The sequence below is a fragment of the Papaver somniferum genome, unplaced genomic scaffold (genome assembly GCF_003573695.1).
Source record: "Papaver somniferum cultivar HN1 unplaced genomic scaffold, ASM357369v1 unplaced-scaffold_117, whole genome shotgun sequence".
Lineage (NCBI taxonomy): Eukaryota > Viridiplantae > Streptophyta > Magnoliopsida > Ranunculales > Papaveraceae > Papaver > Papaver somniferum.
This window is the reverse complement of record NW_020620714.1, coordinates 3,171,923-3,183,687: the sequence shown is the minus strand read 5'-3', so window position 1 is coordinate 3,183,687 and position 11,765 is coordinate 3,171,923. Positions and strand designations below refer to the sequence as shown.

The window sequence follows — 11,765 nt, the reverse complement described above, 5'->3', positions numbered from 1 at the left end:
GGTGAACATATAAACCGATTCTGGGCGGGTTATCAAAAAACTTGATAAGTGAGTTTTAAAGATTTAGAGGTAAATCATTGGAAAGTATCTCTTAGGTGGAAGTGGTTTAAAGGGATTTAACTCAATCACTTGAATTGTCTGTTTTTGGGTTTTCTTTTTATTTAACAAAAATAAATTAGATCTTAATTGTTGTTTGTGATTGATTAGGATTTAGTTTTAATTTTGATGGAAATTGATAAATAGAATGAGTTTTGATTGATTAGGATTTGTTAATTAAGTTATGATTTAGTATTTGTATTTGTGTTATAATAATTAAGGTTTTTTTAAGGGTTAATTTAGTAATTTTACAAACTTTAAACACCCCTTATCATTCTCTATTGAGTGGATGAGGAAATCCATAGGCCCCAATCAATTTAGCCAGGAAATGTAATTGCACCTTTTTTTTTTTTGTTCTTTCCGGTTGAGTAATGTACAAATTTGGTTCCACTTGCAAGCACTTGAAAGCATACGCGATGCACATGCCAACCGGCTAGTAATGTTCAAGTTATCTTTTGTGCAGCTAAGATATAAATATTGCAATTTCTATAAACAACTTGGAGGGAGTACTGGACCAAGAGCAACTCCAAAAACATTCTTACAAAAGGATTCTGCCGGTTCCTGCAACTGTTGCTGTTTTTCTTGTTGATAAGTGAGTTTAATATCCTGAAGCTTAATGTCTTTACATGGGGAAGTTTCACTGCAGTCAAATTTCATTGCAACTTGTGTTGCCGATGTCCCTTGTATGTCAACGAATGTTACCTGACTGATTTGTATCCCGGAATGCTGTTAAAAAATGAACACAGTTGAAACAACATGAGAATGTAATACTGTTATCAGTTTATTATGCTTTTGGTTACTCATAATTACCTGGTCTGGGCATCCTTCTTTAAGCGGACAGTAATTTTGATCGATAAGTATCGGATTATAAACATTATTCATCGTAATGTGTTTAAATACTACTCCTTTAACGAACCCTTTACTAGGCCTTCCCCAAGATTTGATTCTCAATCCGTTTTGAGTCTCAGTGAATACCACAGTCTTTACAGTCACGTTTTGCACGCCTTCTTCTTCAAGGTCATGAGCCAAACTCCCAATGCTGTGACAATTGACGCAATAGGTTAAAACAACACTTGCAAAGAGTTATTCGTTGTAAATGCAGCGCTTATGCCATGTCCTTACCTTATACCATGTCCAGGACCACATGCAATACGCTGGATCCATAAGTTTTGAGTGCCAGGGCCAATAGATATGCAATCGTCTCCAGTCTTTATACCGGCATTCAAAACTTTTACATTAAACGAGTTCTGAATGTGTATCCCATCTGTGTTAAGGCTTTCGTCTGGTGCATGAATCTTGATCCCTTGTAATAACACATTTGAACACGAGTGAACAACAATGTGGAACAACTTCGCGTTCACAGAGATTACATTTTGCACCAGGATGTTATTGGAAGTATAGAATGCAAGCGTCTGTTTAGAAAAGAACATCATCATCAAGACATCATTCAGTTACATAGTTTTCGAAAGGCGTAGCAGAAACAAAGAAACATATTTTTGCATTTCAAGAAAGACGTACGGTTGGTCCGTCAGGGCATCCTTGTTGATTGGAAGCCTTACAAGCATATAAACTAGTTCCGCGACCATCAAGGAATCCACCAATTACAGACAACCCATCGACTCGATCAAAGAGTAACCAATTCTGAGCCGAAAAATTCATCTGCTTATAATCAGGAGCAATAAGAACCCCATCAATTTGAAATGTGATGTCCGAGTTGTTACAAGGTCCTTTAAAAACAGTCTCACCAATAGTATACTTCTTACGAGGTACATATACAGTTGATGGTACCATTGAACTACAAGATGCAGCCCATGCTTTTAAAAAAGCTGAACTTGAATCAGTCTTTCCATCTGCTTTCGCACCAAAATGTTCAACATTGTTAATATAATGTGCATTCACTGTTAAAGCTACCACTGTAACGATGATGAAGAATACAGGTAACGGAATGTAGTTGGTAGTTTTTCTTAATCTTACCATGGTGCTGGTTTGTAGAAGAATAAGAAGAAATATTTGATGGTAAGATCTGGGTATTGGAGTTTGCTTTTATAAGGATAAAAGGTCAATGCAGCTTTAAGCTCTAATAAGTAAACCGAAAGCTGGTTTAGCAAGACATTGATAAGCAAAGTCAATGGAGATGCATAGAGTTTTGAACACTAACAAGTAGGATGAGGTCATTGCTAGCATCACTAACTCGAGTTTAACGTTCATTAAAATATACTCCCCCCATTTTATAAAAATAAAATAGATACTATCATTTTTTAATTTGGCATGTTTTTAAGCTAAAATGAAAAACAAATGATATTACAACAAACTTGATCGATATGTTAAGTAAAGAGGGCCGTAAGTCGTTAATTTGATCCTTCCCTGGTGCAATTCATGGCGATGAATTAAGACTATATGCACGTTTTCAAATTCAAACCAAAAAATGGTAACTTTTCTGGTACGTCAAAAGGAGCTTTAAGTAACACCATTTATGTTCCCCAACACTCTAATGATCGTGGAAGTTGACATTGTAAATATAATGTTGGAAGAGTATGTGAAAGAAAGTTGGACAAAATCTAGATCTGTACGGTGTGTGTGTATACATATAACTTGTTGCTTTGCACAGTTATCAACATATTGCAGTGAAGTAAATTTTAATATTGGTGACAACTTTGAGTTCTTTACAAACATTGCAAATTGTAAATACGTTGGTAGAAGTTATCATGCCGTTGACAAATAGTTTTCACACCATTAACTTGAGAAAGGAAGAATGCAGGAAGCTCAGTTTGGTCTTCTTCTGATTACCCAATGGGCTCTTTTCCTGCTACTTTTTGCACCTCAAATTGAGCAACCGCAGCTGATGTCTATTTCTTTACATAAGAGTGACGAACCCCAGAGCAGTACTAGTGTTTTGTTTTCAATGTTTACCACTTTGAATAGGGTGTGCGGAGTTGTACTTGAACCCTCTATTCAGAAAAATGTGATTTTTTTTCCATCGGTAAAGAAAAATACATTTATCAAAAAACGAGAGTACAAAGAAATTCGTACTACCCGGAGAGTTATAAGGAAAGGACAAGTAACATGCTACTGTCCAAGAAAAGAAAGAAGAAAAACTCTCCTAACTAGACAGATAGCACTTACAAAAATCCTCAAACTAATGAGGATTGAAATAAGCTCTTGGCCAATTCTCTATGACATCATTAAAAGTAAGATTCTCAAAGTCTTTGAAAACTAAACACCAAGTAAACATTTCGTACTGAGTTTTACTAATGACTGCAGTAACACTGTGTTGTTTTCTAGTAAAGGCTCTTGAGTTTCTTTCGTTCCAGAGACTCCATAAGATGACTGCTGGAGTGAAGCTCCATATCTGAATATTGTCAAGATAACTCGTGTCAGAAAGTAAATTGTCAAGATAGAATCAGATACATCTTCGCGTAACATCAGAAGTGGAGGACCAGGTGAATGAAACACACCGGAGTTGGACTGACTTCCACAAAAAAACATGACGAAAGTACCATTTTCTCGAACATGTGTAAGAAAAAAAACTCTCATTTCTCCGCCATAACTGATGTCGACAATGAAAATGTTTCAGCAAATTCCTTCCACTGACACTAAAATATATTATCACATTATCCACAAGAAATCTTTGTCCAATGTTTCAATTTAAGACATTATAAATTCAGCACAAAATCTTTGAAATTATTGCCCAGACTGATCCTGCCAACATGGTTTCTTGGGGCACGAAGTCAATCAGGCTGGAAGGCGATCGTGAAATTATCTGCACATCATGATAAAGATCAGGTCATATGCGCCGCAATTATCGACTTTATGGAGCTGTGATTTTTGAATTCCGAACACCTCTATAATACAAACAAAACCACGTTAAAATTACAAGTCAACATTGTGTTTAATATTACGTTGAGCTAGCTTGACAGAATTAAAATACTTTTGCTACATATTTGGTCATGTTATTATCAAATCATTTCAGAAAAAATTCGTGTTGAAGTCAAGTGGATTGAAGAAACCTTCTAAAGATCAGCAAAGGTAATCAAGTGCTCAGTATCTTGCTGGGATCAGAGATATAGGGAGTACAACTGTACCTTGGATTAATGGGAGAATGATTGGGGTTCAACTAGAGTCCAGTCCGAAGTTAACTTGGAGTAGGTTAGTGTCTGTAGCGGCTTACTACAGTGTGTATTCAATCTGGACTAGGTCCCGGGGTTTTTCTGCATTTGCGGTTTCCTCGTTAACAAAATTCCGGTGTCTGTGTTATTTCTATTTCCGCATTATAATGTTTATCTTTATAATTGAAATAATACAGGTTGTGCGTTATAGATCATCAATTAGAATATTCAACCTTTGGTTGTTGATTTACATTGATTGATCCTTGGATATTGGTCTTTGGTACCATCCAAGTTATTCCTTGTATTTGATTAAAGATTCGCTGATTTTTATTAGCTTGAGTAAATTAAATCAAGAGAGAGATATTAACTCCTCGATAAAATTTTACCTAGATTGAGTTTGACTGTCTAGTTGATTTTCTATAAAGTATTTCGTAGTTAGTCCATACAGATTGCTAAGAGAAATATTGGATGGTGTTGTTAGACCACCGCTTTTTCAATTGGTATCAGAGCAAGCAAACACGTTCAAAACCTTACAAGTCTGTGTTTATAGCGATCTGACTCTATGGACAGTAGTGATATGTCAATAAATGCACCACCAAATCAAGGAGTTTCAGAATTCTCTTCCATGACTGATTTAATAAAATCTGTTGAAGAAATTCTATCTAAATCTCCACCAGGTTTAAAATCCCTTGAAGTGTTTTCAGGGCCTGAAAAGAAGCTTGAGAACTTATCTCTTGATGTTGAGTTATACCTCCAGAAAGAGCAAGAATTTCTTGACAGGCTAAATCAAGTTATGATGAATAATATTCATGTTGAGGTTGATATTGATTTACTAATCAGTGAGAGCAATGCTCCTCCTCTGCGTAATCCAATTAGTTGTGATAAACTGAACGAATTACAAGAGGAATTTAAATCTCAGTCATCTGAGTGTATTACCTCAAAGCATGAATTGATTCGTTGCTCAATTCCTGATACTTCCTATCAAGATAGTAGTATTGTCTTCTTTTATGAAGAATCAAGGATGTATCTTTTTTATCAAAAGAGTTTCCCTTCGCAGTATTAAAAACTATCTGCAGAAACTATTTTTTTATAAGTTGGAAACAGGAAATTAGAAACACAAATCTTTTTGGGTTCTCTTGAAGTTCTTTGATAGATTTATAAAAACAGTTCCTTGGGTGTTTCTCAACACTACAAGATTTAAGAGTTGTTGGAAAGAAACTCTTTCTTGGTGCCATGGTGAGCAAGACATTGTTCACCTCAACACAACTTGATTGTGTTGTAAGTGCATCCTTACCAAGGTATTCCCTGTTATGTATACGGTAAAGGAAGCACGAGAATTGGGGCATACAGATTATGTTCGGTAACGATGTAGAATTCGAATGGATTCTTCTAAAAAGGCATGTCTATAAACTTGAGTAAGTTTTATGTTTTTATTACTTGTTTGAGTACTTATAATGATTCATGTACCTTGATTGTCATTCATTTCTACCTAACTTGATCTGTGTTTAAGTTTCTTAAATGTTTAGGTTTGAAAACATTAGTTCAGGATGTTTGGACTTCATGGTACACATACCAAGTATGCATAACATCATTTAAAACCAAAATCCAGGGGTTTAAGTTCGCAAAACCCGTCTGCATACTGCTCCAGGAGACGAAAATTCGTTTGCAAACTCGTATGCATACTTGACGTCGATATTCAATAAACTTATTTTGGCCGTATCTTCTTCACCCGAACTCGGAATGACCTCATTCTTTTTGCATTCTCTTCCTATTTGAATTCTCTTCGAAATGGAGGTGATAATTATTGAATTTGGATGAGTTAAGATTGGTATTTGTCCCGTCTCTTGTTTTTGAGTGTTTTGCTCCGTTTCGTTGCACTTGTTCCACTTCTCTTGAACTTGGACACTTGGATTCTTGGAGTAATACTCTTCTAAGCTAATTTGTAGCTTTTACAAGAATGTTGTTGGTGAATCACAAAGAAGGAAGTTCAAGAATGGAAAGTAGTACGCAGTGGTATGGAATTCTTGAATGTTCACAATCATCCTATGTGAACTATGAAACTTCAAGAATGGTCGTTATTGACTTTGTATGTTATTCTTTGTTAAGAAAATCTTTTTATACGCCTTTGGTAGCTATTATTGGTGTAAATCCATGCGGAAAAGATTGATTCTACCCTGTAAGGACAAATCATCTTGCATGTGCATTACGAGGTTGTCTTGATGCCTAGGAAACTTCTTATGAGAATTTATTCTTATTATTGAGAAGGATTACTAGAGTTTGGAATAGAAATTATTGTGATTACACGTAGCTATGTCCAAAATTTTCATCTTCATGTTTTTAGATTTATTGGTTTAAATTCTAAAACTATTTGGAGGATAAATTAAATTTATGATTGTTGTTTAGGGTTCCAGTGTTTGGTATATGGCTATTAGATATGTAAGAAAGGGTAGTCATGTCAGTTCATCCGAATTACTCTTAATTCGCTTTCCATTCCATGCCTCTTCGAGTGCAATTGAAAACTGAGATTTCCGGGTTACCAAATTAATCCGGAATCCAATTCTGAGATTGCTTGCAATCCAATTACGCGCTATTAGTACTGTTAGTCTTGTTTGATGATACTATTAGACCTCAATTTTTATTTCTGAAACGTAGGTTTTGCTTTAAATTGTCTAAATCATCCCAGAAAACACACACAAGGGTTGAATTATATGCAGTTAAGCATATACTTTTGGTCAGATTGTTTTGATTTAACTCGTCTAACTAACTGAGCCTGTCTTTCAGTCTTCATCATCACGCAAATCTCACATTAGAGTTAGATTGATTTGCCTTTAAGCATGTGTCTTTCGGTTCAGATTGTTTTGGTGGTGCTGGGTCTGACTCACCCGAGTCTGTCTATCCAATCTCACTAGAGGATGATTTATGTCATTCGCATAAGATTCAGACACTAGTTTAATTTGGATATAGTTGATATTATTATGATTTATGCGTGGTTATGCATCGCAGTGCTGTTCCGGAGCTTACCGCCGTTGAATCTAAAGACGATGAATCAGATACACATCCAAACATGAAGTCTCAGAATCAAGAAAATACCCATTCAGTGAGTAGCGGAAAATCAATCATATTTTCCTTTTCAATTTTCAGTTATACTATCACATGAAACCTTTTGTTATTATTTTCTCATTCTACTTGTGTCCGTATCACCAAATATGGAATGGCGATGATGTAATGACAACCAAATTTGCAGGAGGTTTATAATCGTAATGAGGATGAGGGTAAGGCCCGGGATCGCTGGTGTCAATATGATGGCCGCCGTAAAGCTTGGATGCTTTCTTCACCTCAACAAAGTGAGCAGCCATACTATGGTGGGTATACCGTCACCCCGAAAAAGGGGTATACCATAATCCCAAAAATGGAGGACTGGATAGTTTCTTGGTCTTCAACAAATGACGAGGAACAAATGGGGTATCACTATCTAAACATACATGGTTATTACAACAAGGAAACAGAAATGGGAGGATATGGTGTTATGGTGCGTGATTCATATGGAAAGCCAGTAACTGCATCTGCTTGTGTGCAACCAGAAGGAGTTTCTTATCCCTACCATGTCTTAGATGGGGTGAAAGCTGGCCTTGCATTTGCGTTGGAACGTAAAATATATGATCTTATACTGATATGCGACAACTTAAAAATTGATTGTTGCCTTAGAATGATTTTTCAGAGAGCTGATAATGGTTTGATCGAGACCCGGCGTATTCCTTACAAATGTGGTTTTTGCAAGACGTGTTTGAGAAATATTATCCCCGACACAACTCGCGAGGAGTCTGAGTTTATGTTTCCCCTCCTCCAGGATATTATAGATAAGCGCGATCAGATAATGTGCAAATCTAGTTTATTTCATCTTCATCCTGTTAAGTTAAAATTAAATAAAGCTGCTTATCTTCTGGCCGAGCAGCTTGTAAGGAAGACAAAGAAACAGCTTCCAAGGGAATGTAAGCCATCGGCTGAGATGATCGATCCAGCTGCATTCGATAATCAGCTCAAAAGGGTTCTTTACAAAGATGCATATGAAGGTGTACGGTTCTACCAAGAACAACAGCGATTGTTGTTCGAAAAGAAAAGTCAGCAGCTGCAATGAAACTGGTGAAGTAGACTTATGTGCCCTTATGTAAGGGCTTCGTTTGGGTTCACCTTCACCGTTGAATGTCAGGTTATCGAATAAAGGTTGTGTTCAGTACTTGAACCTCAAAAATATAATAAAAAAAGGTTGTGTTCGGCGTCGGAAAATTTGGATATATGTACAGAGCTAGTCATTTTTGTTTGTTTGTTTGTTTTCATTTTGTATAATTAAACATATTAAACACAAATTAACGCGCTTCCGATTTCCCTAAATCACAAATGTTGGTCGGCCGAATTTACATTTGCCTCAGACAATCAACAGTATATATAGATGTTGGTCGTATGCGAATTGCAATACAATTGGTAGCGGCAATAACACCTGAATTTCTATTACGATGGGCATCAGACTAATCTGTTCCAAGAATTTCCTCCTTGTTCTTACACAGAGATCTGAAAAACCAATTCAACAATGATTAAAGTAAGGCATGCAAACGGCAAATTTTGGGCCACAAAAGAAAATTTTGTGTTTTCGACATTTTAGATCATCGTAGTAGATTTAAGGTTACAGGACAGCACATATTTTGGGTTAAACTAAATCCAATGGGCTAAATTGAGCTGTTAGATTGGCAGTTAAGTATTGCAATTCAAAAAAAATTGTAGCCTAAAAGTTAACACTAGTTCTCTCTCCTAGCATATGCTCGCAAACCAACTAGCAGCGAGATTGAAGCGCTAAATGGTTTAGCGTTCAAAAAGTGACCTTTAGGCTGAATGGTTCAGCGCTCACACAAATCACACGGATCATAAAAATAACAAAATTTAATCTGACGACTGAAATTGTTTGCGCTGAATCAAACATCGCTGGACAGTGGTCCCAGATGATGTGGACTACTAATCTAGCTGCTAGATTAGCACTCTCATAGAACTTAGGAGGCTATCCTAGCTGACATGGATTGCTAATCTAGCTACTAGATTAGCACCCGTAGGACTAAGCCGTATGCCATGTTTATTGTCTAAAAAGCTCGTTTGTAAATAAAGTTTTTATGCGCGAGAACAGGACTAAGACTTTAGTTTCATCTTAAACACTTTTGTCAAGGAAGTGGTGCGGATATTTCTTTACCTAGCTACCTAGACAGACTTGTACGCTGTAAGCCTTTTCATTTAGAAAAATTCAAATTAAAATAATTTGTGCCAATAGTAAATTTTCAAGATATGCTTCTTCTGGTAAAATCATATATGGAAGACCGGGTGAATGAATACCGGAGTTGAACTGGCTTCCATAAGAAAGTCTGGAAGTCCCATTTTTTTGAACATGTGAAAGAAAAACACGCTCATGGCGGCCACAACGGCGGTCGACATTCAAAATTTTCAGTAAATTGCTTCAAGTTACACTAAAATATGTTATCACAATCACACTTTACTAAATTAGCAGAACTTATCAGGAATGCGATCGGGAAATCATGTGTTTATGATAAAGATGAGGTGGTCATATATGCAGCAATTATTGACTTTATACCTCAGTGCATATTGAATTCCAAACACCTCAAATACAAAAATCCATACAAATAACCAAGTCAAGATTTTGTTTAATATTGCATTGAGCTTGATAGAATTAAATTGTTTTTGCTGTTGTCAAACTATTAAAGGAAATTTTCTTGTTTAAGTCAAGTGAACACCAGGTGATGGTCCGGCTTGAAGAATATTTCTTCCGAGTTCTGAAGACTTCTTGCTTATGAGAAGTGAGAACTGAGATGGAAGGCTGGAAGCCAGCTATAGGCGGTGTTTGCAATTTGGCATACAAAGACCGTGGGTTATACATCTGTTGTTTCAATTTGGCATACATATTCTGTTGTCCTTATCAGAATTCCAAGAGAAGCATCGCAGGCAATCTTCAACGAAAGTGTTACAATAATATTTCATCTTTAGTGTCAAGATTCATATAAACTTTACCTTATGTTGAAATCAGATTTCCAGCAATTAGTCGAAGTTTCCAACAAAAATAATAATTTTGTACCAAAGTAAATTTCCAAGATAGAAGCTTCTTCCGGTAAAATCAAAAAATGGAGGACCAGGTAAAAGTGAGTCACACCAGAGTTGGACAGACTTCCATAAGAAAAATCCGATGAAAGTCGTCCCATTTTTTCCACATGTGCAAGAAAAACAGGCACAGCGCCCGTCAAGGCTATCGATATTTAGAATATTTCAACCACTTCCACTTGCACTAAAATAGCTATAGTTACATATTCCAGAAGATTTTCTTGTTCTTACATATGTTTCAATTTAAGTCATTAAAAATATTTAGCGCAAAATCTTTGAATATATTGCTCATACTGATCCGCCCAACATGGGTGCTTGGGAACATGGAGTCAATCAGGCTGGAAGGTGACCGTGAAATCATGTACTCATGAATCATGATCAAGATCAGGTGGTCATTCATATACGCAAAATTTAGTGACTTTTCATCGCAGTGATTTTTGAAAATACCTCTAAAATAACAAGTCAACATTGTGTTTTAATATTGCACCGAGTTTTACAGAACTAAAATGTATTTTGTTGTTGATATTTGCAGTTGAGGTCATGCTGTCAAACCATTTGAGGATTGGTTTTGTTTAACTCAAGTGGATGTGAAGTCGTGGTGCGGTTCGGAGAATATTCTATGACTTCTTGCTTATGAGAACGGAGATGCATGGGAGTTAAGCAGGTGGTTGCAATTTGGAACAAGAAGAACGTGGGTTATACATTATTCACGTACATTTGGTTGTTACACAGTATATTTGAACAAGACTTTTAACAATACGGTCTCATCACCTTTAAAGACCTATCTAACTAACTCATATGTAAATGTGATAATATCAACATAAAATTGGTTAAAAATACCAAAATCAACAATTCTTGGATGAAAAGGACATTTAGATTTTTATAGTGCTTAAATAGACAAAAATGTAAAAATAGTCAGGATGTAAACAGTTTCATCCTACCCATTTTCAAATACTTTTTTTTTATTTTTAATTTACATCAGGATGCATCCAGTTTCTTCCTTACTATTTTTTTAAGTTTAAGCCAGGATGAATCCAGTTTCATTCTTGCTATTTTTTTGGTGTCCATTTCACCCATACTAATTTTTACTCGTCCATTCGAACCATGTTTTAAAAATATTTGGACAAATGACCCATTTTCCGTAATATCAACCCGTAACCAGTTGGCCTGGAAACTAGCTCTTACACTTGAAGTCAGTTTTGAGTCTCCGTACTGAACAGTCTGAACCAACTAATCAGGCATGTTCAATTTGAACACAATTTTAAATAATGATACACCTCAGAGAAGGACAACATATCGGTAGAGTAACAAACTGCTGGTGGTTCTTATATGGTAGTTGATAGTTGACAGTGTAATCTCCTTGAGAATGCTACTCCACCTATAATAGCCAAGTCAAATTGGCATGACGTACAA

General features: G+C 36.0%; 2 protein-coding genes across 2 annotated transcripts; one reads left to right on the top strand and one right to left on the bottom strand.

Moving 5' to 3' along the window:
• Nucleotides 1-416: 416 nt before the first annotated feature.
• On the bottom strand, nucleotides 417-2,077 carry LOC113329459 (polygalacturonase-like). The gene is made up of 4 exons (XM_026576332.1): nucleotides 1,615-2,077; nucleotides 1,219-1,508; nucleotides 907-1,135; nucleotides 417-822 (listed from the first exon to the last, which is right to left on the bottom strand). The coding sequence occupies exons 1-4, from the start codon at nucleotides 2,071-2,073 to the stop codon at nucleotides 583-585; spliced, it is 1,218 nt and encodes a 405-aa protein (XP_026432117.1). The 5' UTR covers nucleotides 2,074-2,077; the 3' UTR covers nucleotides 417-582.
• Nucleotides 2,078-7,194: 5,117 nt separating this feature from the next.
• On the top strand, nucleotides 7,195-8,337 carry LOC113329628. The gene is made up of 2 exons (XM_026576483.1): nucleotides 7,195-7,299; nucleotides 7,447-8,337. Exons 1-2 carry the CDS (start codon nucleotides 7,195-7,197, stop codon nucleotides 8,335-8,337), a joined length of 996 nt encoding a protein of 331 aa, XP_026432268.1.
• Nucleotides 8,338-11,765: the final 3,428 nt, after the last annotated feature.

Excerpts from the sequence above, each read along its gene's own strand:
- LOC113329459 (XM_026576332.1), bottom strand. The coding sequence starts at position 2,073 with ATGGTAAGATTAAGAAAAACTACCAACTACATTCCGTTACCTGTATTC. Across the intron at positions 1,509-1,614 it reads GATGCCCTGACGGACCAACC|ACGCTTGCATTCTATACTTC; the intron begins GTACGTCTTTCT and ends TTTTCTAAACAG. Across the intron at positions 823-906 it reads AAGAAGGATGCCCAGACCAG|CATTCCGGGATACAAATCAG; the intron begins GTAATTATGAGT and ends ATTTTTTAACAG.
- LOC113329628 (XM_026576483.1), top strand. The coding sequence starts at position 7,195 with ATGCATCGCAGTGCTGTTCCGGAGCTTACCGCCGTTGAATCTAAAGAC. Across the intron at positions 7,300-7,446 it reads ATCAAGAAAATACCCATTCA|GAGGTTTATAATCGTAATGA; the intron begins GTGAGTAGCGGA and ends CCAAATTTGCAG.